We start from the raw sequence: 26,808 nt of genomic DNA, 5'->3' as shown, positions 1-26,808 counted from the left end.
ATTCTTCTAGGTCCTCCTGTATATTTAGATTGTCCTGCATTGTTTGTAACCCTTTTTTCCCTTGTTTTTTCATATTGTTCATGTTGCTTTCCAGCTCTGTTTGACTGCTTTGTAACTGCTTTCTCCTATACATTTGTTTTGGCTTTGTATATCTCTGTTGTCTCTCTTTTGTGGTGGGAGATTATGCCTAGAAATGTTGGGCTTTGTTGTACTTTAAAGCTGATTCATTCAATTCATATAAGGCTTCTAGGTTCTGTATGCATATAATGATTTGCTGTTTGTTCTTAGGACTATATGTTTAGGTTGGGTGCTCTGGTGGTACGATGGTTAGTATGTCTTGGCTACTTTAGAAGATTGCTCCACTGAAGGTGGATACTACCAGGCAATTGGATCAGGGTGTTGGTAGTAGCTAGGTATTTAGGAGTCTTATAGACATCCTCGAGACATTCACCTATTTGCATTTAGACAATTACATGCAATGGAAGATGTAATGCTTGGGATGAGAGTTGGGGGGGTAGGGGAATGAAGGTGCTCTTAAAAAGGATAGAGGGAGAGATAGATTAGAGGGGAATGAAAAGAACAATAAAACTTGAAATGGGATAGAGAGAGAGAATTAAAAGGGGGGAAAGGAACAGGGAGAGAAGAAGGAGAGAAAAAAAATATTGACAACAGCAACAAAAAAAAAAATTAAAGTCTTAGAGATCCACCTTCTTCTCTTCCAGTAGGCGGAGCTGTGTCCTCCAAGCAGAGCGTCTGCTCTCTACCTGCCGAGAGCTATCTCTGTAGGGCGTCTCCTGGGGGTCTCTCAGACTTGTCAGTCCAGAGCCATTTCACTTCTCCAGCTCTTAACCCCCTTCCTCCTGTCAGCCTGCCAGCCAGGTCCTGTTCCCCAGAAGTGATTCTCCAGAGATCTAGTTACACTTGCAGCCCCACCACGTGTCCCTTTTAAGCCCCGGTGCTGTGGTAAACTGGTGGCTAAGACCTTGGGGGTCACCGCTGGTGATATGGGGGCCTTGGGGTCTGGGATCCCCTCTGCTTCCCTACGGACACGACCCCTGAGAAGTCAATGAAGTTTCCTGGCTGCTTGTATCAGTATGGGGAGTCACGCACCTGCTAAAGTGGATTCTGCTGGGAAGGAATTCCGCCGGCCGAACTCCGATGACGTCACCTCTCTGCTATGGCGGGCCCCAGGCTCCTTGCCGGAGTGTCCAAGGGGAGGGGTGGGACTGGTCCGGCCCGGTTTGCCTCAGCTCCTGGCTCATGGAGGCTTGGCTAAAAGCCAAGCTGTGTCTCAGTGTCTAGCAGGACCCAGTCACTTTGGCTGCGGGCGGGTGGACAGATCTGCAGCTGTGCCCGCGGTGCGCGGACTGTGGCTGGTGAATCTGGAACTCCGCGTCTAGTGGCAGGGTCCCGCTCGTCCGGGTCACACAGACGCTTCAAAAAAATCCTAGTAGCTCCCGGGCGGTCTCTCTTCAGTGGAATTTTGCTAGGAGAATCTCCGTTGGTAGAATCCAAGAGTTATCCTTGCAACTTTATGACCCCATCACTGGGGTGCATTAAAAGCGCAGCCTCTCTGCCCGCCGCCATGTTGGATCCCCGAGATGAGTCTCTTGAAGACAGCATATTGTTGGGTCTTTTTTTTCCCTCCAATCTCCAGTCTATGTCTTTTGATTGGTGAGTTTAGGACATTAAAAAATTATTATTGAGACATGATATGTATTCCCAATCATATTTGTCTGTTTTTGGTATTTATCTTGACTTGGTTTCTCCTCCGATTAGAATTTCCTTTAGTACAATACCTGCCTTTGCTGATTTTCATTGCTGTTTTTCGTATCCTCCTCACAGAATAATTTGCTGAGAATGTTCTGTAGTGCAGGCTCTCTAGCTTTAAATTCTTTGATAAACCTTTATCATGGAAGGTTTTTATTTCATAATCAAATCTAAAGCTTAGTTTTGCTGGATATAAGATTCTTGGTTGGCATCCATTTTCTTTCAGAGCTTGATATATGTTGTTCCAGGATCTTCTAGCTTTCAGGGTCTGTGTTGAAAAATCCACTGTTATCCTAATTGGTTTCCCCCTGTATGTAATCTGATCACTTTTTCTTGTGGCTTTTAAAATTGTCTCCTTATTCTGGATGCTAGGAATTTTCATTATAATATGACTTGGTGTAGATCTGTTGTGATTTTGTACATTTGGTGTTCTGTAAGCCTCTTGTATTTCATTTTCCAATTCATTCTTCATGTTTGGAAAGTTTTCTGATATTATTTCATTGAATAGATTGTTCATTCCTTTGCTTTGGAACTCTATGCCTTCCTCTATTCCAATAATTCTTAAATTTGGTCTTTTTATGTTATTCTATAATTCTTGAATGTTTTGCTCATGGTTTTTTACCATCTTTACTGCGTGGTCAACATTCTTTTCAAGATTATATATTTTGTCTTCATTGTCTAAGGTCCCATCTTCCAAGTGATCTCTTCTCTTGGTGATGCTTTCTATGGAGCTTTTAATCTGGTTTATTGTTTCTTTCATTTCAAGGATCTCTGATTGTTGTTTTAGAACCTCTATATGAGAGTAGTGATTATACAACATATCAAAATCTTATAAACTTTACTTTCTGTGTTTGCTTATGTAGCTTTTTATTGAAATGATCTTTTGCTGTCTGTATTTGTTCTCTTTTATCATCTTTTAATTCACAGAACATTTTAATTCTGTACATCCTGAACTGCTTCTCTTGTCATTTCTGCTTTTGTGCTGGCCATGAATTGTAATAATGTAATATCTTGATTTTGGGGGGGCACTTTCTTCCTTTGTTTTTTTCATGTTGTTTGTGTGTCTTCCCTTCTAGCACTGCAGATCTGAGGTGTTATAGTTTTTACCTTATAGGCTTATAATGTCCCTGCAAGTTTCCAATACTTCTTCTTTAAGGGGGAGAACAATATGAACAGATCTCAATACAAACCATAGAGAACCTTAAATCAAATAGCTGCTACTAAGATGTTTATGGTTTTGTCATAATACACAGAAATTGTAAACTCAATTATTATCTACAATATAAACAGTTAAGTTTGAAAAAGGGTCTACAGTTTCTGATAGTGGACAACACACTGGGGGTGAGGTGTAGGATGAGATCTTGAGGGGGTAGAAGGTGAGGATATAGAGTTATTAGATCTTAGAAAGCATGAAAGAGGAATCTAAAGAAGTTGGTTAGTAGCAGGAGAAGAGAGAGAAAGTAAATTTGGGGAGACAAGTATGTGGGAAGAGAGTACAACAAACAAACACAAATTTTAAGAAAAGTAAAAAATAAAAAAATAGGAGATAAAAGAATATACAACACCACTGTAATATACTATTCAAACATACCAGTCCTCAATAGCCTAATTTATGAAAAGTACATGGTTTCCCAAATATAGGCAGGTGAAGAGAGGAAAAAAAATCTTGAAGGAAAATGCAAGGATTGTTTTTGTTGGAGATATCTTTCCAGCTTCCCTTCTCATCCAATAGGTGGGCTTGTTTGTTGTTTGCTGGTATCTCCACCTCAGGATGGTGAAGGTTATTAGGGTGGGAGGGTTGGTCTTGGGGGCATGGCTCCTGGAGGTGGGATATAATACTTGCCAGTCCTGGATGGGAGACTGCACCCCAAGCATCCCCTTTGGGGCCCATTCATGTGATGTGGGCACCTGGTCTTATCCTTATATTGCCTGTAGGCCATGCAATTCTTGGTCTCTCATATAGCCTCTAAATTGTATCTCACTTGCCCCCTCCTTTCTACTTCCCAATCAGAAACCTTTCTCCCAGAGGTCTTATGGGCTGCACTCTTGAGGCTGCACACCTTTCATGGAGAGCTGTTTTATATTGGGCAGTTTAGGAACTGGTTTTGCCACCTGGCTTTGTGAGCTATGGACCAGCCACATTGCTGCAGGGACTGTGCTGGGTTAGCAACTGCTGGGGAGGAGTGGGGAGTTGGGGACCTTGAGTACCTTGATAATGCTTCTGAGCCCCAGCTGGTGTTCCAATTAAAGATGGGAGTTGACCCAATTAAAGATGGCGATGAAGGTGTCCCAAGAAGGAGGTGGCTGCTTTCAGCAAAGGGGTGCTGAGTTGGGTGGGACTGGAGGTGGCATTGAGCAATGTGTTCAGAGACGAAGCTCTGTGAAAAGCAGTATTGTGGCTGTGGCTGTCACTGGATATAGTGTAGTGTCACAAGGTGCAGGCTACCACATGTAGGGGACTGTGGCAGTGGTTGTAGTGCCCCAAGATGGAGGCAACCTGAGGAACCCTACATTGGTAGATGGGGTCCACACAGGAGTGGGAGCTGGAGTTCCTGCGTGTGGGCTTTGGCCAGGTGTCATATGTGGGTGGATGGCCAGGAGTCCTGTCGGGATGCTAATGCAAGGGGTCCTACTTGGGCACCCCGAGGACTTACATGGACAAGTGGTTGGTAGTCCTGCACTGATGCTATGGCCTGGAGACCTGTGAGACAGTATTCCCACTACTTGAATCCCAGATTCTGAAGTGACACAGAATGCAGCCTCCCTCTATCTTGGATCTCCCATAAGTTTTATTATTTCAAAAAGCCAACTCTTTTGTTTTTTTTTTTTGAATTGTTTTTTAAATCTCAGTTTCATCTCTGATTTTAAGTATATCCTATCTTTAACTGACTAGAGTGTTTGTTTTTTCCTAGGGCCTTGAAATGTAATCTCAGATTGATTATTTATTTGATATTTTTCTTTTAATGTATGAACTCAATGGTATGAACTTTCCTCTTAGATATTCCTTCATACTGTCCCAGAGATTTTGAAATATTGCCCCCTGATTTCTTCGCTGTCAATTCATTATTCAAAAATATATGAATTAGTCTCAGGGTGTTAGTTTTTATTTTTTATCTTATAATTGACTGCTAATTCCATTCTATTATGATCTGATAGAATGCAAGGTATTAACTCAAAATTTTTTTGTAATTTCTAGTATTTTCTCTGTGGTCCACATATGGTCTATTTTAGAAAATGTTCCATGTGCTACTGAGAAGAAAGTGTATTCAGTCATTAATGAATGAAATATTCTATACATATCTGTTGAGTCTACACTAATTGTGTTTTTTAGTTCTGTATCTTCTTTTGTTATTGTTGTTTGGGTGAGCTATTCAGTGATGAGAAGCATGCTATAGTCACCCACTGTAATTGTGTTGTTATCTCTTTTATTCTTGATATTGAGAAGGGTTTGTTTGATGTACATAGATGCTCCATTGTTTGGGGCACAAAATTTATGATCCTTATATCTTGTTGATATGAGATTCTCTTAAGCAGTATGAAATGACCTTCTTTGTCTCTTCTAATTCTGGCTTGAAGTACACTTTATCTGGTATGAGAACAATAACCCTTGCTTGTTTACAAGATCTATGTGAATGGCATGTTTTTTCCCTATCCTTTCACCTTTTGTTTGTGGATGTTCTTGCCTATGAATAAGTCTCTTGGCAACAGCATATTGTTCAGTCTTGGTTTTTAATCCAATCTGCCAGTTTGTCTTTTGATTGGTGAGTTTAAATTATTTATATTCAATATTGTTATTGAGAGATGGTTTTCACTCCCTGTTATTTTGATATTAATTCTAGTTTTTAAGTTGAATTCTCCTTTGCCTGACCATTGTAGTTCCTCCCTATTTTGGCTTTCATTTTTAATTTTCATTTTTATTTATGAAATATTTTATTGAGTATGTTTTGTAGTGCAAGCTTAGAACAGTCTAACTATGAACTTTCTAAATTCCTTCTCTGACATTTCATTCACTGTGCTGTCAATGGAGTCTGTTGTTGAGGCATTTGTGGTTGTTTGGGATATTTGTTACCTTGTTTTTTCATGTTGTTTGTGTGTCTACCCATCTATCAATATGATTCTGAAGCAGCAGAGTCTCTGCCCTATGAACCTGTAGTGTTCCTGTAGTACCTCACAGATTAGGGAGAGACAAATAATAGCAACAATCAATGCAAACATACGCAGTATTAAACTAAATACTTAGTTACTACTATGACATCTACAATACTGATCAGCATAATAAAAAGAATTGTAGGGTCAACAACTGCCATGAGTAAAAACAGTAATTAATCTGGCATTAAATCAAACAACAAGTGTCATCTATGGTATCCACAGCAGTAATAATTGCAACAGCATTAATGGTGGGGGCAGGAATTATATAAACCAATTAATTCTAAAAGATGTTAAGGAATAGAGTTAATTAAGAGGAAAGAAAAGAGATAGTGAGTAGAAAATATTACAATTTCAACAGGTGAACAGAGAGAATGCAGAAGAGATGTAGGATGGTTATGAGGGAGAAAGAGAAAAAATAGAAGTAAAAAATTAGAGGAGAAATGAATGAGAGAACAATAGAATCTGGCTGTTAACAAAAGAAGAGAAACAAGAGAAGCAGCCAATGAAAAACAATATAAAACCAAAGCACAAGGTACTAAACTAAAAACCCTAATGAAGACAAGGCAAGGGAAAATAACTACATTCAAAATATTCTACAAATGAGAATAAACAAACAAACATATGTGTGTGTTTGTGTGTGGGTATGCAAATGTCCATGAGATATTCAGTGCACATACCTACATACCCACACTCACAAAAGAAAAAAAATCCTAAAGGAGATTCTTCAGGAAAAAAATTAAGGACCTTGTTTCCATTGAGGTGGTCAAAAATAGTCAATAGAAATATATGTTCACTACCTATGCCCAACTGTCTTTCTTTCTGTTTCTTCATGAGGTATGTACTGAGCATGAGAATAGGGGACATGGTTGTTAAATCCTTCCTCTTTTTTTGCTCACCAAGTTGCCAGTAGGTTTCAAAAATCCTGTGCTTATGGGAAGTATGAGGTAATGTGGGATGAGAAGTACTTTCAGCTTCAGTTTTGTCTGAACTGACTAGGTCGATGCACTCCCAGAGTGATGCTGCTGCAGAGTTCTGCAAGAGGTGTTCCCCTAGGTGGAATTCCAGAAGTTAGAGCTCAGATCTAGTCAGGTCCTAGACACTTTGCTGGGTGCTGTTCTGGAGAGATCAGATCAATGCACCTCTAGGTCCTTGCAGATGCCGAACTTCACTGGAATACTGTACCTCAGTTGTCTCTCCAGGGTTTCATTTGTGGGGTGGGGGAGCCAATCCTTAGCCCTTTCTGCTACCCATGACCCTGCATTTCCTGGCTTCCTGGGCTGAGTCCCTGCCCATTCAAATTTCTGACCCACTTTGGTTGGTCCTTAAGCCACCTCAAGCTGGGCTTCCACCTGACTTGTATTCCCCCTGGGTAAAATATTCTCCATGTCTATTTTGCTCTCGCTTTGTTAGGCAGTCTAGGTCACAAGGCAGGTGCCTGCCAGGACTGTGTATTGGACCCAGCTCAGATCTCCTTGTTCCCATAGCACCACCCCAGTGTGGCTACCTCAAGATGGCTCCTGCCTTGGCTCTCTGCAAACAGCTGGGAAACACTGGACAACCTTTATGCACCCGTGTACTGAGCAGTACAGCCTCTGGATCATCCTAGGGAAGGCTGCACTAAGTCTGGCCTTAGTATTTCTCAGCATTTTCCCCTCCCTCTGTGCTGTGGCTGTGCCATTACTGCTGTGGCTGCTGCAACTGCTACCATCTTGGCTCTAATGTTCTTTTTTTCTTTGTTTAATGTATCCAAATTTCTATCTCTCTAAGACACTCTGACTGTCCAATATTGAGTTTTAATAAAATCCCTTTTCATTCATCTTGCAGTATTCCTGCTGCTTGAATCCTGGGTCATGAAGCAACTAGAAGTATAGCCTTTCTCTAGCCAGTTATCTTGCTTCCCCTTTCCTGGTATTTTTCACATTCACTATAAATTACGCTTATCAAAGAAAAGGCCTACCCTTCCCATGGTATATCTATAATATCTAAAATATAGCCTAGGTAGCATTTAATGTTTATTAATACTAAGTGAATCTTTCAAATGTTAGACTGTTTAGGAGTCATGAAGACTGACAAGCAACAGTGGGATCATTGCTCATGAGAAAAGTTACTTTCAGGTGGTAGGCAAATCACTGATGAGGCAGGTAAGTTCATCAAGGGTTAGAGCCAGTAACACATTTAACTTAATCCTCGTTTCTGACATATGAGCAGTAAAATTTCCTGCTTTGTGAATTCAACAGATACAGGACGGATGAAATAAAATATTTCTTCCTCTTTGGGGATCTAAGAACTAGTCCAGTTGGTGGCATTTCATAGAGCCAGAGCAGAGTGAGAAAGTGTCTTATTTAAAATAAGGGGATGGAAAAGCTAGATAAGCAAAGCCAAAAACCCATATGGAGAGCCCCAGTCTAAGAATCATGAAGGGGAATTTTGGGTAGAGGGAAAAAAGAACTACTAGTCCAAAAGGATGGAGAAACTGATATCAAAGTGACAGTAAGATTCTTAGACAAAGGGACTACAAATATGAGAGCAGAAATAAGTTGAAAGTACATTGTTCAGTATAACTTGGAATGTATAAATGACAATGGATTTTGGAGCAATGCCAGTTAGGATTCTGATTCTGTACTAGCCGGGTGAACTTACTTTTCTGAGCCTCAGATGCTTTGCTTGTTAATATGGAACTTTTTAATAAAACATGGAAAATAACTTCTCATGAGGCTTAGATAGAAATATTGGTTTTAATTAACAAACATAAATTAATTAATAGTAAGTATTAATAATAAATCTTATTTACATTTTTATTTTCATTTGTTAACCAAGAAGAAGCAGCTAGATGTGCCAGAAAAGTTTAAAGACTTACAGAAAGAATGAAACCTTGACACAAAGATGAAGAGATTCAGGGGTTATCTGACACTGCACTTCACAGCAGGGAAATAGTCAAGCCAGGGACCATATTTGGATCAGACTCCCTATTTCCTATAGTGACAGATGTTAATAGTGGCCCTCAAAAAGAATGTTGACTTTTCCTTGTCATGCTGGTTTGCTGGTGAGCTGTACACTAAAAAGACTGGTGTTGAGAATACCACCCAATATTACATATATGAAGGAAGTGCTAATCTGTTCTACTCCCAGATGCTAGTCTTCCCTGAGCTGCTCTTCCAGTTGTTGGGATCCTGACTCTCCCTCAAAACCAATTTTAGGGCACCTATGTAATAATCAAATTTTCTTGTGGTCATGGGAGCCAAACGGACCAAAAGTTTATATTTTTTTCCTCCAAAGATTAATTTTACTATTCAAGAATAGTTGGCAGTATAAATTATCCTTTATAGGAGTAATTAGCATGGTATTTTATAATGATTTACTTTCATTTTTGTGTCCATTGTGAATTATTTGAGCACTGAGATATCTTTTTCATAGTCTTTATATTCCCAACATCTCTCGTAAAGGAACTTTTATCTCTTTTACTCCCGTCTTTACCCCATCAACTATCTTGCTTTTGTATCTTGAGCACCTCCAGTATTTATACAAATTAACAAAGGTTGATACTATTTACTAATAAGCAAAAAATTACAGTAAAAGATGTTGTGCATTCTTATACACTCACTCTCTCTATGACTTTCTTAATGTACAAAAAGGAGTTCTGAGTCAAACACTAGTTCTTCTTTGCAGACATGGCAATCTTGGATGTGGAGTATAAAAGTGGGGAGTGGAAAAAGGAAAATTCAGATATCGAGTCTAAGTTGTGCATTTACAGTCCCATTTTATCAGACAGCACAACACCGGCAATTAGTGGGCAGTGGCTTAGCTATATAGCGGTAAGGGACAAAGTTACAAGTGTCAATGATACTTTAAGAGCCATTTTTGGCCCAGGCATAATGGTGGAAAAAAAAAATGTGAAAAACCAGCTGAAACAATATGAGGGAGAATCTTTCCATGAGTTTTGTAGAGCATGTTCTATGAAATTATAAGCCAATACAGTTACAAATTACTTGACAGGTTTTATTTTAGGATGGGATTAGTTTAGTGGGAATTTCTATGGGTAACAAAAGGAAAATGACCATTCATGCAACCTCAGATAATACTCACCAGTAGTAAGCAGCAGGGAATGGAGAAGCAGATGAGATCCCACAACAAAGCAGACAGCCAGTACGTAAGTACATAGACCCCACTCAGAAACTGGATATGTTTTGCTTTACTGATTCTTTCAATTACAGTTTGGAGACAAAAGCTACCAGCAACAATAGAAATTCCAAAAGCCAAACATTGTACTATTTGCAATCCATTTATAGGCCTATGGAAAATGAAATAAAAGATGAAATAAAGGTAGAAAACACTGATTTCAGTAGCTGTTTTCTAATGTTTATGGTCAGAAGGAAAGGGGCTATCTTGAGGCTCAATTACAGTAAAAGGAAAATCATACATACACTGTATTAGAACCATAAACAGGAAGTGGTTGAGGCTTGTTGGAGACTGTAATAGAAGCTCTAGGGCCAGAGAGTAACATAAAAAGAATGTTGTCTAACACCGCCAGGGATGTTGCAGATGAATGGTATGCCTCATTATTGAACAAAACAGTAAATACGGTTTTGTTTTTTTCAACCTTAATGGAAAGTGCAATAATACAGAAGTCACGACACTCTTTACTTTCCAATATGTAATTCTGCACATTACCTAGAATAAAGAAAGAAATTCTTTACATTATAAGTCTTTCTTATCTAAAGAAAGCAATTCATCAATGAATCTACAGGTTAATATGTCTATTAGTACTTATGTTGAAGGTCCAAATAATCTTCTTTGCTATTTATCATTTCCCATTCCAACTTTCTACAATGGGGCTATTTCAAATCCTAACTTTTTTCTTCAAGAATTATACTCCATCACTAATCCTTATAGTAATCTCATTATTTACAACCCATAAAATAGTGATTCTCTTGTCTAAAGCAAGCATGGTTTGCTTGTTTTTCAAAAACTGTTTTGACTGTTCTATTTCAATTTGCATTTCTACTTATATTTTAAAATCAGCCTCTCAATTTATACAAAAAAGACTGCTGGAATTTTGGAAAGGATTGGACTAATCTACAAATTCTGAAAAAACTGTTATCCTAACAATAGTTAGTTTTCCAATACATAATGTGGAATGTTCTCCATTTGTTTAATTTTCTTAGTAACATTTAGTAATTTTCAGTTTAGAAGTCTTCTGCTTATTATCTTAAATTTATTCCTAAGTATTTTATTCTTTTGGTTGTTATTGTGAATTTGATGTATTTTCTTTCCCTAGTAATTTGCCTATTACATATAAGTGGAAAATTTAAAAAAAAATCAAGTCTGAAAATTTCTGCCTTTTGACTGGAATGTTTACTCTATTTATATTTACTATAATTATTCACATGCCAGAATTTATACCAGTAATCTTTCCATGTCTTATCTCCTTGTTTCTTTCTCCATTGCTGGAGAATACATTTTGTGGAAAAATATATTTTAAACTATAACCTTTAAATTCATTTTTTGTTGTCATTTGATTATTTTAAAGCTATTTTCTCTATGGATGCTCTGGAGTTTATAACAGAAATCCTAATTTAAAACAATGTGATTAAGGTGAATACTAATTTGCTTCCAAGAGTACTCAGAAATTTGCTCCAACATAGCTCTTCCCTCTCTTCTATGTACTATTATAGTACAAATTATACCTTTATATATTACAAATCCATTAACAAAGTTTTATAATTATTGTTTTATCTAATTATCTTTACTGCTTTTAAAATTTATCTCAGAAATTATCTTTTCTAATTTCTCATTCCTTCAGAATTACCGTCTGGTATCCTTACATTTCAGACGGAATGAATTGTTTTAGTGTGTTTTACAGACAGAAAGATCTGCTGGTGATTAATTTTCCATTTTAATTTATTTGGGAATGCCTTTATTTCATTATTTTTGAAGAGGAAATATACTGGATATATAAGATTCCTGGATGTCATTTTTCTTTTAGCAATTTGATCATTTCACTATCTTCTTACCTTCTGATAAAAAGTCAGCTATTAATCTTTTTAATCCACTGATATGGTAGGGTGTGGCTGAAAGAAGTAGGTCAGTGGGGGCCTGCCTTTGGGGTTTATATTTTGTTCCTGGAGAGCAGAGTTCTGTTTTCGGCTGTCATGCCCTGAGCTTCTTTCCTCTGCCACACACCCTTCTGCCATGATGTTCTGTCTCATCTTAGACTCAGACCTATGGAGTTGGCTGGCCAAGAACTGAACCTCTGAAACTGTGAGCCAAAATGAACTTTTCCTCTTTTATGTTGTTCTTGTCAGGTCTTTTGGTTGTAGTGATATAAAAGCTAAAATTCCTTCTTCAGTTTCACTCCTTTTACATTTTACTATAGGTAGCAGGGAAAAACCAGGACATGACTTCAACAGAAATCTTCTCAGGTAAATATCCAACTTCATCACTTTCTATAGAACACTAGAACACAAGTTGGTCAAGTTATCTGTCCCTTTGTAACAAGAGTCACCTTTTCTCCAATTTTAAAAATTGGTGCATTATGATTATAAATAATAATAGGATTCATAGTGAAATATTCATACATGCATATAATTTAATCAGTTTCATTTCCCAGTATTGCTTCTTTTCCTCCCTTTCTCCCTTTCCCTGAGCCTCTTCCTTTACTGGTCTCCCTTATATTTTCATGAGCTACCTTTAAAAAAATTATTCTCTTTAGCTTTCACATATAAAACATATGACCCTTGACTTTCTGAATCTAGCTAATTTTGCTTAACATAATGTTCTATAGTTCTATCCATTTTCCTGCAGATGGCAAAATTCCATTCTTCTTTATAGCTGAATAAAACACACATAAACACACATAAATACACCACATTTTCTTTATCCATTCATCTGCTGATGGACACCTGGGCTGGTTCCATAACCTGGTTATTACGGAATCATGCTACTATAAACATAGGTATTTATATATCGCTTTAGTATGCTGGCTTTCATTCTTTTGGATAAATACTGAGGAGTAGAATATTTAGGTCATATGATGGTTCCATTCCTAGTCTTTTGAGGAACCTCCATACTGAATTACATGTGGCTGTACCTATTGGTAATCCCACCAACACTGTGTAAATATTCCTTTCTTCCAACATCTTTGCCAACTTTTATTATTATTGTTGTTTTTAAAATATTTTTTTAGTTGTTGATAGACCTTTATTTATTTATATGTGGTGCCAAGAATCGAACCCGGTGTCTCACACATACCAAGCAAGTGCACTACCGCTGAGCCTCAGCCCCAGCCCATCTTTTATTATTTTTATTCTTGATGATGGCCATTCTAATTGGAATTAAATGAAATCTCAGTGTAATGTTGATTTGCATTTCCCTGATGGCTAAAGATATTGGACATTTTTCCATATATATTTGTTGGATATCTGTATTTATTCTTTTGAGACATGTCTACTTAGTTCATTTAACTATTTATTGGGCTACTTGTTTTATTCCTGATAAGTTTGAGTTCTTTATATATTATGAATATTAATCCATTGTGAGAAGGGTAGGTAGCAAATATTTTCTCCATTTTATGGGCTCTCTCTTCACTCCATTGTTTCCTCTGTTGTGAAGCTTTTTAATTTGATAATATTCCATTTATAAATTCTTAGTATTATTTCTTGAGTTTTATAAGTCCTATTAAGGAGGTCACTGACTGCAAGTATATCTTAGAATTTCCTTCTTCTACATATGGATAATTAGTTTTCCCCAGTACCATTTGTTAAAAAGCTGTCTTTTCTCCAAAGTATGTTTTTTGTGCCTTGGTCTAGAATCAGATGACTGTATCTGTGTGGGATGTCTTTGTGTCTTCTATTCCATTGATCTATGTGTCTATTTTTATGCCTACAGTTTTTTAAATAGTTTTTTTAAAAATCAGTACTTTATATATGCATATAAAGATGAAATTCACTGGGGTATATTCATATTTGCATACAATATAGTTTGGTCAATGTCATTCCACTGTTTTGCTCTTTTCTGTCCCTCCTCCCTTTCTCTCAATTCCCTTTCTTTGCTTCACTTATGTCCCTTTATTTTCATGGGATTCCCCCACCCCCAACCTTTTTTTCTTCTTATTTTGGTTTAGCTTCTGCATATAAGGAAAAACATCTGACCCTTGACTTTCTGAGTCTGGCTTACTTCACTTAGCATCATGGTCTCCAGTTCCATTCACTTAATAGCAAATATCATAAATTCATTCTTCTTTATGGTTGAATAAAATTACATTGTGTATATTTTCCACATTTTCTGTATCCATTCATCTGTTGCCAGGCACCTGGGCTAGTTCCAAACCTTAGCTACTGCAAGTTGTACTGCTATAAACACAGATGTGCTGTGACTGTATCATTATAGTATGCTGATTTTAGTTCTTTAGGATAATTACCAAGGAGGGAGACAACTATGTTACATGGTGATTCCATTTCTAGTTTTTTATATCCATACTGTTTTTCAGAGTGGCTGTACAAATTTGAAGTCTTACCAACAATTAATAAGTGTACCTTTTCCTCCACATCTTTGCCAGCATTTATTATTATTTGTATTCTTGATAATTGCCATTTTGACTGGAGATGAAATCTTAATTTTGATTTGCACTTTCTATAGTTTGAACAACATGCTCCTCATTCCTGAGCCCTTAGTGCTCATATTTCTACAAATATTATGTTAATGATGATATGTTATAAGTATGCCTCTAACATAATAGCTTTCTCTTTTTCTGGGGGGGGTACTCGACCACTGAACAACATCCCAACCCTATTTTGTATTTTATTTAGAGACAGGGTCTCACTGAGTTGCTCAGCACCTCACTTTTGCTTTGAACTCAAAATCCTCCCGTCTCAGCCTCCTAAGCAACTGGTATTACAGGCAAGCACCACAGCTCCTGGCCATAATAGTTTTCTTAAAAGCATTTTTCTTTTCTATATTAGCCCTCATGAGAATCACCTTTAATATTCATATTTCAGCCAACAGCCTCTTTAAGACTAGCTAGGTTTTTTTTTAATGTGTACTTCAAAACTTTCTCAGCATGTCCCCATAACTAGTTCTAAAGTCAATTCCCCACTGTTTGGTATTTGTTGTAGCAGCATCCAATTTCCTGGTTTCAAAATATGTATTTGTTTGCTAAGGCTGCCATAAGAAATACCACATACTCAATCATTTAAACAATAGAATGTCTCAGTTTGAAGACTAGAAATCTGAGATCAAGTGATGGCAAGATTGGTTTCTTCTGAAACCTCTTTCCTTAGTTTTTAGGTGGCTTTCTTTTTTAAATGTATTCCTATGGTCTTCCCTCTATGTATGCATATATATGTCCAATTTCCTTTTCTTATAAGAACACCAGTGATACTAGACTAGGGTCTGTCTTACTGACCTAATTTTAAATTTAATTACCTTTTCAAAACCTTATCTCCAAACAAATTCTGAGATACTGGAAATTAGGACTTCAACATTTGAATTTTTGTTTGGGGTGGCACAATTTAGCCCATAACTATTTTTGTTGTTGTTGAAAAGTGTAAATTCATAATAAATATTGTATATACTAATTCCTTTGCCCTCCATTTTTGTTATAACTGTTCTTTTTAAAGTTGCTGCTCCTCATTTTAGTGACTTAATATAGATAAATTTAGTAGATGCTATGCTCTGAACAGGATGCTGCCATGAATTTCTTTGAGAGACTTTTGAAAATAATTATGGCCTTTATTTTTATGCCTAGCTCACAGATGTCAGCCCCAGGTCTGTATATTTAGTGATAAAAAAAACAAGGTCCTTGAATGCTTTAAGTCAGTAAGTTTCCATGATTTGTCAAGTTGATCTGTATATGAAGGCAGACCATGAAGCTTTAGGCAATTTACAAGTAAGAGTCAACTTTTACTTCATGCTTGTACAGGTCTTCAACATCCATCAGAGGTTAGTGGTTGAAGTATTCTCCTTTCCTAGGTCATTCCTGGCCACACATACTAACATTTAAATCATTGTAATGTCAAAACTTTTCAAAGTTCACTGTGGTTATCTAGTTCTTAAGGTATTCCTTTTTAATTTTTGGCCAGGTTCTTGCCTGACTCTGTTGAAATCACAGCCTTAGCCACCTGTGGTGATGTTACCAGCAGATTGCTACTAATTTTAGTAATGGCCTGAGAATAATGCTTTATTTTATTAATTTTTTATCTTTTAGAGCTTAGTTTTGATTCAAATCCAATAGTAACAATGTTATTGGAATAGAGATTTTCAGGAATTCTGTAGTTGACAATGTTCTAAGGATAGGGCTTTTAACAGAGCTCGAAACAGATCTGTCCTTTCTGCTAACTGCAAGGCTACTACTGGCTTTTCATGGCTGGTGAGGGAGGGTGATGGGAATGGTGCTAACTTAAAATGCAGATCTTAATTTTTCTTGAATAGAAACATTCTAATTTGTTTTCTGCTTTTGGTTAATGTCTAGCTTTTGAAAATGTGCGATTTAAATTATATTTTACAAATATTTTTGTTCTTTTTGTGAGAATATTGGTTAACTCCATCTTACCCCAAGTTCAAATCATCCACATACTAGGTGTTAGGATAATTTGTGAAATAGAAAAGTTAATTAATCAACTATCTTAGACAGTTATTTTAACAATAATAAAGAGAATGCAGAGAACACATTCATTTGGACAAAATTAAATAGTTACACAGACTACCTTCAAAAATTAGCTCTGAAAAGTCAATCTTTTAAGTATTCAACCATCTGTTTTTAGAATGGCAAATATACTAAAGGAGAGCTTTCAATTATTGGAACCAACATTCTTATCATGTGAGAGCCCAGAAAGACATCTGTATTTTGGTCAAAATAAAAACGCTAATGCAAAATTGCATAATACAATATTTTCACTCTGGGATTATGCAATTTAGCCCAAAGACCCTATAGCCAAAATGTCTTTAACCTTTATGTCTAGTTGTCTCCAGTTTAGTTGCTTCTATGATACTGGTAATTAGGAGGAAAAAAAAGAGTAACTAAATACCATAGTTAAGTCCTTTCTTTGCAAGTGACAAAAGTCTTCATATAGCAGCAATCTTTTTTCTTTCTATGAGTCTTACCTTTAACTTTCCGTAGCTCTTGATTTTTAGACTTTAGAAAAATCTCTAGTTTCTTTATGAGAGTCAGAGCCAAACCAGAATTCCCTGAAATTGAGTAAGGCACAATGGTTTGACCATAATGTCTCAAATCCATTTCTCTTGCAGGCATATAATCATCCTTGAAGTTTAGAGCTATTAAGAGATAGGTAGTGACAACCAAAATTACTATTATCTGTAGCAAGATCAACTTCCAGTTGCGCCAACTGAATAGTGCCCTTTTTATAAACATGGAACAAAACTGCTGGCGGTAAAGTGGAAACTAAAAAGAAGAGGGAAAATAGTATTACAATGGTTAGTGACCCAAGTAGGATATATGTGTAAAATACATTAGTTTAAATGTTTCAAATTTTATGGTGAAAATACACACATATAAATTTATGCTTTAAACTGAGCCCAAGAAAACAAGATGTTTATATGTGTAAGATATTAAGTGAAGATTAAAATGGGGCTTCTAATCTGATTATACTGAAAATCTTAAGATGATTTATTAACATGGTATAATACTTCTGATTGGAAAATCCAAATTATATATTTTACTTAATATTAAGCTATAATTTTTCTATTTTCTCCATTTTATAAGAAAACATTCCATAAACTATTATATTTTTCCTGGGTATAGTACATGAACTCTAGTTCATAGACAGAACGTGTCCTTAATTTGATCAACAAATATTTTCTGAATGTAATAGTCAAAGTTCTTGGGTCTAGTCAAAACTGAACAAAGGGAAAACTTATAATGAGAACTTTTCAAAGAGAATTTTGAGAAATAATAAGGCTGAAGGTAGCAGCTGTAATCTTTTATCTAGAACCCATTTCTCCTGCATGAGGAAATTAATGTGGTTATTACAGACTGGACCATATTTGGCTTGCTAAGCTCCAAATATATTTTAAATTTAAATGTTAAACTACATGAACATATGTAAACCAAACATATTAGTGAATATGCTTACCCCAGTATTAAATTTAATGGTAGCAAGTTCATTAAAACTGGAAAAAACTGGTCTTTCAAAACTTCCAGACAGGCTCTGCTGTTTGTTTTGGTCATGAATACTCATTTGGGAAGTTGCCAGCTTATTGACCCTACACACATACACACATACATGAAATTAGCACAGATCATTTAGCTTTAATCATAGCCACAATCTGTTTTATGTAAGGAATGGTAAATGAGGTTCCAAACTTGGAAGACTCCTCTTGCTCATGGATTGGCAGGAGCATTGCACATGAGCAATATGATAACAGTGGTTCTCAATAAACCATTCAGAAGACTGCTGCCAACTGATGGCAAGGTTTCTACCATTCTGAGGCAACATGAGAAATACAATTACAATACATTTTGTTTCATTAAGCTGAACTTACTCAGTTAAATGACATCTTTAATCAAAGATATCTGTCCTTCAGGATTTATTATGTTCTTTGTTTTATAAAATGACAGGGACATTGAGCAGTAAGGTTTTAAAATTAGATAAAAGTCCTTATATTTCCAACTACTGCCTATGTTTGAAGCTGTATTTTTTGAGGGGGTGTGGATACTTGAGAAGAATGCAGATACATACAAGTAGTTATAAACCAAAGGGGGAATGCTAGTTAGAATAATAAAAGAAAAAAGACATCACAGCATATTTAGAGACAGGAGAAGTGGTAAAACACTTGGTGGAAAATACATTACTTGAAAAGGCATATTATTTTATAAACCATAGAGCTATCAATAACTTTCTGCTAGTATTTTTTGGACTATATTACTAAACTCTGACATGAGTAAGTAATGAGTAGGTTGATGACTTAGGTATGCTTTAAAAACCACATATCAGCATAATACATCCCATCAATAGACTTAAAGACCAGAATCATATGATTATCTCAATAGATGCAGAATAAGGATTTGACAAAATATAGCATCTCTTCATATTCAAAACACTAGAAAAACTAGGGATAGTAGAAACATACCTCCACATTGTAAAAGCTATCTATGTTAAGTCCAGGGCCAACATCATCTTAAATGGAGAAAGACTAAAAGCATTCCCTCTAAAAAAATGGAACAAGACAGGGATGCCCTCTTCACCATATCTGTTCAAACTAGTCCTTGAAACTCTAGCCATAGCAATCAGACAAATGAAAGAAATTAAAAGCATATGATTACGAAAAGAAGAATTCAAACTATCATTTGCTGATGACATGATTCTATATTTAGAAGATCCAAAAATTTCTACCACAAAACTTCTAGAACTAACAAGTGAATTCAGCCAAGTAGCAGGATATAAAATCAACACCCGTAAATCAAATGTATTTCTATACATCAGTGTTGAATCAACTAAAAGAGAAATTAGGAAAACGACCCTATTCACAATAGTCTAAAAAAAAATTCTTGGGAATCAATCTAACAAAATAGGTGAAAGAAGGGAGGCCGCCCCGACCTGCGGTCTTCTCCTCACAGCCGCTGACCCAGCTGCAAAAGAAAAAGTTTCCGGGAGACAGGCTGAGAAAGGGGAGAAGGGCTACAGGGAGCGGCAGGGGGTGGCAGAGCGCCCAGAGCCCCGGACATGTCCAGGTGGAAGCAGGCGAAGCCGTGAAAGGATCACTAGGCAATGCTGAGCTGACGTGGATCTGGGGCAAACAGTCTGTGCCTCTCAGAACACACAACAAACCCGGATCAGCTGATTCAAGCTCCCGTTCGCCTGCAGACAAACCGCTGTGACTCAGCGCTAAACGATCCTGCTGAAACAACTGGTTGGCCCTTCTGAACCTGCGGAGATTAATACCAACTGAGCCTTCATAGGCAGTGGCCACAGGATGGAGACGGGGCTTGGGAGAGTCGGTCAGGACCCATCCGTTGCATTGGTCACCCGGCAAAGGGAACGAACTGTCGCCATTTGCATGGGATACCACCATGGCAGAGAACTGATGTCACCAGAATGCAGCGGAGGAGATAACTTCATTGAAACCAGCGGTGGCAGGTGTGTAACCCCCTAGCCCCCCCCCTCCACACAAGGGCCCCTCCCGTGAGCACGATAGTCAGACCGCTCCCACCACTGCTGACAACTGAGGTCTCTTGCACCAGCTACCGGGGGCGTGGCTACCACAGGGCAAGCAAAATACGCTGAGAATTCTCAGCCCCAAGCTCCACAACCTTAGGGTCTGAGGGAATGGCAAACAGGGAGAGTGTGCCCAGTCGTTCAAGAAAATAGGGTTCCCGGGAGCAGCAGACCTGGCGTGTAGCCAGTATTGTGGTGAGCGTCACTGGTGAGTGGGGCCTGGCTGGAGGAAAAGTGGGGAAGTGACTAGACACTCCCGAGGCACTCAGGATTGGAGACCCGAACAGTTGGGGAGGAGGAGCTGCTGCACAGTGATTGGTTCCCGCATATTGAGAGGAGAAGCTTGGCCGAGTGGGCACAGCTCCACCTACTGGAAGAGAAGTTAATCAAACTCTAAGACTGCATTTTAAAAAATTTTTGGGAGGGTTCATTTTTATTCTTTTAATTTTTAAAATATTTTTTATTTTTATTTTTTTCATTTTTAAAAAATTTTTTTTCTTTTTTTACTTTCTATTTTTTTCTTTTGTCTTTTCATTTCTTTTCAATTTCCTTATTCCCCTTTCCTTGAATTCTGCCTGTTTACTCTCATTCTCTTTAGTGACTTCTTCCCTTCCCTTCTAATACCTTTCCTCCCAAGCATCAAGACGCCGTTTATGTGTAATTTACTAAATATGTATAGGTCAATGTTCCGAGGCGTTATATAGTGCTACCAAGTCCCTAACTACCCCCAAATACTCCAGATCATTCTCCTGTTAACATCCCTCGTCAGTAGAGCAACCCTCCAAGGTTGCCAAGAGATACCAACCTCAATACCATCACATTATTCGACTTAAATATAAGTCCCAAGACTAAACTGCAGACCGCTATATGCCATCAGAATCCGTACACAGTTTAGGAAACAAATGAATCTGCATGAAAGTGCAACAAAACTCATCATCTCTAGTCATAGTCTCCCATCACAAAAGAGAGACCCCAGAGACACAAAAAAAACCAAATAAATTTATAGGAGTAAACAGTAACTCAGCAGTCAAACAGAACAAGAAGTAACATGAACAGCATGAAAAAGCAAGGAAGAAAAGGAGTACCTAGAGGCATCAGAAAAATGGTCAAATAAAGAAATCAAGGAATACCTTAGACAGATGGAATGGAATCTTAAAGAGGACATGAGACAGCAAATTCAAACAATAAAAGAACACATTGAAAATGAATTACATAAACAGATAAAAGAAGCAAATAAGCATCTTTATTAGGAGATAGAGATTATTAAAAAAATCAAACAATAATTCTAGAAATGAAGGAAACTATAAACCAAATTAAAAACTCAAATGAGAGTATCACTAACAGAGTGGAGCAAGTAGAAGCCAGAATGTCAGATAATGAAGACAAAATATATCATCTTGAAAAGAGTCTAGCCAACTCAGAAAGGCTGGTAAAAAATCACGAGAAAAACATCCAAGAGATATGGGATAACATAAAAAAAAAACAAACATAAGAGTCATCGGGATAGAGGATGGTATAGAGTTTCAAACCAAGGGAATGAGCAACCTGCTGAATGAAATAATTATAGAAAACTTTCCAGAAATAAAAAAGGAAATGAATGTACAAATTGTAGATGCATACAGGACACCGAGCATTCAAAATCACAGTAGACCAATGCCAAGACACATTGTTATGAAGAATCCAATATAGAGAACAAAGAGAAAATATTAAAAGCTACAAGAGAAAGGAGGTAGATTACATTCAGAGGTAAACCAATAAGGTTAACAACAGATCTTTCATCACAGACGCTGAAAGCGAGAAGATCCTAGAACAACGTACTTCAAACACTGAAAGACAATGGATGCCAACCAAGAATTTTGTATCTAGCAAAATTAAGCTTCAGGTATGACAACGAAATAAAAATCTTTCACGATAAACAAAAGTTAAAAGAATTTGCAGCCAGAAAACCAGCATTGCAAAGCATCTTGAGCAAAACACTACACGAGGAAGAAATGAAAAACAATAACCAAAACCAACAGTGGGAAGTATCTCAGTAAAGCCAGAGGGCGGCGGGAGGGGGGGGGGAAGCTAATCATGGAGAAACAAACCAAATTAAAAAAAAAAGATAAATAATCAAACATGGCTGGTAGTACAAACCATATATCAATAGTAACTCTAAACGTCAATGGCTTAAACTCACCAATAAAGCGACATAGGTTGGTAACATGGATTAAAAAAAAATCCAACAATATGCTGCCTCCAGGAGACACATCTGATTGGAAAAGACATACACAGGCTGAAGGTGAAAGGTTGGGAAAAAATATATCACGCACACGGTCCTCATAAGCAAGCAGGGGTGGCCATCCTCATATTGAATAAAATCGACTTCAAGACTAGGTTAATCAAAAGGGATAAGGAAGGACACTATATACTGTTAAAAGGAACCATTCACCAACAAGACATAACAATTATCAATATTTATGCACCAAATAAGGGTGCTGCGACGTTCATAAAACAAACTCTCCTCAAGTTCAATAATCAAATAGACCACAACACAATAATTATGGGTGACTTCAACACTCCTCTCTCACCATTGGACAGATCCTCCAAACAAAAGTTGAATAAAGAAACTATAGAACTCAATAACACAATCAATAACCTAGACTTAACTGACATATATAGAATATATCAACCATCATCAAGTAGATACACGTTTTTCTCAGTAGCACATGGATCCTTCTCAAAAATAGACCATATATTATGCCATAGGGCAACCCTCAGTAAATATAAAAGGGTGGCGATAATACCATGCATTTTATCTGAGCATAATGGAATGAAACTGGAAATCAACGATAAAAGAAGGAAGGAAAAATCATACATCTCATGGAAAATGAACAATATGTTACTGAATGATCAATGGGTTACAGAAGACATAAAGGAGGAAATCAAAACATTCTTAGAGACAAATGAAAACACAGACACAACATATTGCAATCTATGGGACACAATGAAAGCAGTTTCAAGAGGGAAATTCATTGCCTGGAGGTCATACCTCAAAAAAAAAAAAAAAAAAAAAAAACAACAAATAAATGAGCTCACACTTCATCTCAAAGCCCTAGAAAAGGAAGAACAAAACAACAGCAAATATAGCAGAAGGCAAGAAATAATTAAAATCAGAGCAGAAATCAACAAAATTGAAACAAAAGAAACTATTGAAAAAATTGACAAAACTAAAAGTTGGTTCTTTGAAAAAATAAATAAGATCGACAGACCCTTAGCCATGCTAATGAAGAGAAGAAGAGAGAGAACTCAAATTACTAACATATGGGATGAAAAAGGCAATATCACAACAGATGCTACAGAAATACAGAAGACAATTAGAAATTATTTTAAAACCCTATATTCCAATAAAATAGAAGGTAGTGAAGACATCGATAAATTTCTTAAGTCATATGATTTGCCCAGACTGAATCAGGAGGATACATACAATTTGAACAGACCAATATCAACAGATGCAATAGAAGAAGCAATCAAAGGACTACCAACCAAGAAAAGCCCAGGACCGGATGGGTATACAGCGGAGTTTTACAAAACCTTTAAAGAAGAATTAAAACCAAAACTTTTCAAGTTATTTCAGGAAATAGAAAAAGAGGGAGCCCTTCCAAATTCATTCTATGAGGCCAACATCACCCTGATTCCGAAACCAGACAAAGACACCTCAAAGAAAGAAAACTACAGACCAATATCTCTAATGAACCTAGATGCAAAAATCCTCAATAAAATTCTGGCAAATCGGGTACAAAAACACATCAAAAAAATTGTGCACCATGATCAAGTAGGATTCATCCCTGGGATGCAAGGATGGTTCAATATACGGAAATCAATAAATGTTATTCACTACATCAATAGACTTAAAGATAAGAACCATATGATCATCTCGATAGACGCAGAAAAAGCATTCAGCAAAGTACAGCATCCCTTTATGTTCAAAACACTAGAAAAACTAGGGATAACAGGAACTTATCTCAACATTGTAAAAGCTATCTATGCTAAGCCTCAGGCTAGCATCATTCTGAATGCAGAAAAATTGAAGGCATTCCCTCTAAAATCTGGAACAAGACAGGGATGCCCTCTATCACCACTTCTATTCAATATAGTTCTCGAAACACTGGCCAGAGCAATTAGACAGACGAAAGAAATTAAAGGCATAAAAATAGGAAAAGAAGAACTTAAATTATCACTATTTGCGGATGACATGATTCTATACCTAGAAGACCCAAAAGGGTCTACAAAGAAACTACTAGAATTAATAAATTAATTCAGCAAAGTGGCAGGATATAAAATCAACACGCATAAATCAAAGGCATTCCTGTATATCATCGACAAAACTTCTGAAATGGAAATGAGGAAAAACACCCCATTCACAATATCCACAAAAAAAATAAAATACTTGGGAATCATCCTAACAAAAGAGGTGAAGGATTTATACAATGAAAACTACAGAACCCTAAAGAGAGAAATAGAAGATCTTAGAAGACGGAAAAATATACCCTATTCATGGATAGGCAGAATTAACATCATCAAAAGTTCTCTACAGGTTCAATGCAATGCCAATCAAAATCCCAACAACATTTCTTGTAGAAATAGATAAAGCAATCATGAAATTCATATGGAAAAATAAAAGACCCAGAATAGCAACAGCAACTCTAAGCAGGAAGTGTGAATCAGGCGGTATAGCGATACCAGATTTCAAACTATACTACAGAGCAATAGTAACAAAAACAGCATGGTACTGGTACCAAAACAGGTGGGTGGACCAATGGTACAGAATAGAGGACACAGAGACTAATCCACAAAGTTACAACTATCTTATATTTGACAAAGGGGCTAAAAGCATGCAGTGGAGGAAGGATAGCATCTTCAACAAATTGTGCTGGGAAAACTGGAAATCCATATGCAACAAAATGAAACTGAATCCCCTTCTCTCTCCATGCACAAAAGTTAACTCAAAATGGATCAAGGAGCTTGATATCAAATCAGAGACTCTGTGTCTGATAGAAGAAAAAGTTGGCTCCGATCTACATATTGTGGGGTCGGGCTCCAAATTTCTTAATAGGGCACCCATAGCACAAGAGTTAATAACAAGAATCAACAAATGGAACTTACTTAAACTAAAAAGTTTTTTTCTCAGCAAGAAAAACAATAAGAGAGGTAAATAGGGAGCCTACATCCTGGGAACAAATTTTCACTCCTCACACTTCAGATAGAGCCCTAATATCCAGAGTATACAAAGAACTCAAAAAATTAAACAATAAGATAACAAATAACCCAATCAACAAATGGGCCAAGGACCTGAACAGACACTTCTCAGAGGAGCACATAAAATCAATCAACAAGTACATGAAAAAATGCTCACCATCTCTAGCAGTCAGAGAAATGCAAATCAAAACCACCCTAAGATACCATCTCACTCCAGTAAGATTGGCAGCTATTATGAAGTCAAACAACAAGTGCTGGTGAGGATGTGGGGAAAAGCGTACACTTGTACATTGCTGGTGGGACTGCAAATTGGTGCAGCCAATTTGGAAAGCAGTATGGAGATTCCTGGGAAAGTTGTGAATGGAACCACCATTTGACCCAGCTATTCCCCTTCTTGGACTAGTTCCTAAAGACCTTAAAAGAGCGTACTATAGGGACACTGCTACAACAATGTTCATAGCAGCACAATTCACAATAACTAGACTGTGGAACCAACCTAGATGCCCTTCAATAGATGAATGGATTAAAAAAATGTGGCATTTATACACAATGGAGTATTACACTGCACTAAAAAATGACAAAATCATGGAATTTGCAGGGAAATGGATGGCACTAGAGCAGATTATGCTAAGTGAAGCTAGCCAATCCCTTAAAAATAAATGCCAAATGTCTTCATTGATATAAGGAGAGCAACTAAGAACTTAATAGAGAGGAAGAGCACGAGAAGATGATCACCACTAAACAGGGACGAGAGGGGGGAGAGAAAGAGAGAGAGAAGGGAAATTGCATGGTAAAGGAAGGAGACCCTCATTGTTATACAAAACTACATATAAGAGGAAGTGAGGGGAAAGGGGAAAAATAAACAAGAGAGAGAAATGAATTACAGTAGATGGGGTAGGGAGAGAAGAAGGGAGGGGAGGGGGGATAGCAGAGGATAGGAAAGGTAGCAGAATACAACATACACTAGTATGGCAGTATGTAAAAAAGTAGATGTGTAACTGGTGTGAATCTACAATATGTATATAGGGTAAAAATGGGAGTTCATAACCCACTTGAATCAAATGTATGAAATATGTCAAGAACTTTGTAATATTTTGAACAACTAATAAAAAAATAAAAATAAAAAAATAAATAACTTTCAAGTATACGTTTCATGGAAACTGACAAATGATGTTGAGATTCATACATTAGTTGATTTTGTCATTAAATATTGTAAATAATATATAATGAGGAGGAACTGCACTGTTTTAGAGGGTAGAATTGACACATAAATATGAGTGAGATTTGTAGAGTAGAAGGTAAATTCTGAACACATTATTCAAGATGTGCAAGTACTGTACATGTAGCATTTTAAGCGACTAGTAGTGAGACAATGGACTAATTATTTTGGGTAAAAACGGTTTAATCCATGCTTCACTTCAGACAACAAATTCTAAACCACTTGGCTGAATCAAACTGATATTAAAAGAAAATATGGTTGGTA

At 37.0% G+C, this 26,808-nt stretch overlaps 1 protein-coding gene across 1 annotated transcript in view; it reads right to left on the bottom strand.

Moving 5' to 3' along the window:
• LOC143385435 (phospholipid-transporting ATPase ABCA3-like) overlaps positions 1-26,808 on the bottom strand; it is a 109,701-nt gene that overhangs the window by 53,327 nt on the left and 29,566 nt on the right. Inside the window, exons 10-13 of the mRNA XM_076840925.1 lie at positions 18,006-18,135; positions 17,017-17,314; positions 10,341-10,587; positions 9,999-10,207 (exon numbers count right to left, since the gene is read on the bottom strand). Of these exons, the coding sequence (XP_076697040.1) occupies positions 9,999-10,207; positions 10,341-10,587; positions 17,017-17,314; positions 18,006-18,135 (884 nt within the window). The remainder of the gene's footprint in view (positions 1-9,998; positions 10,208-10,340; positions 10,588-17,016; positions 17,315-18,005; positions 18,136-26,808) is intronic.

Source organism: Callospermophilus lateralis, chromosome 19 (genome assembly GCF_048772815.1).
Source record: "Callospermophilus lateralis isolate mCalLat2 chromosome 19, mCalLat2.hap1, whole genome shotgun sequence".
In the NCBI taxonomy this organism is placed as follows: domain Eukaryota; kingdom Metazoa; phylum Chordata; class Mammalia; order Rodentia; family Sciuridae; genus Callospermophilus; species Callospermophilus lateralis.
The sequence above is the reverse complement of the archived record's forward strand: the minus strand, read 5'-3'. Positions and strand labels throughout refer to the sequence as shown.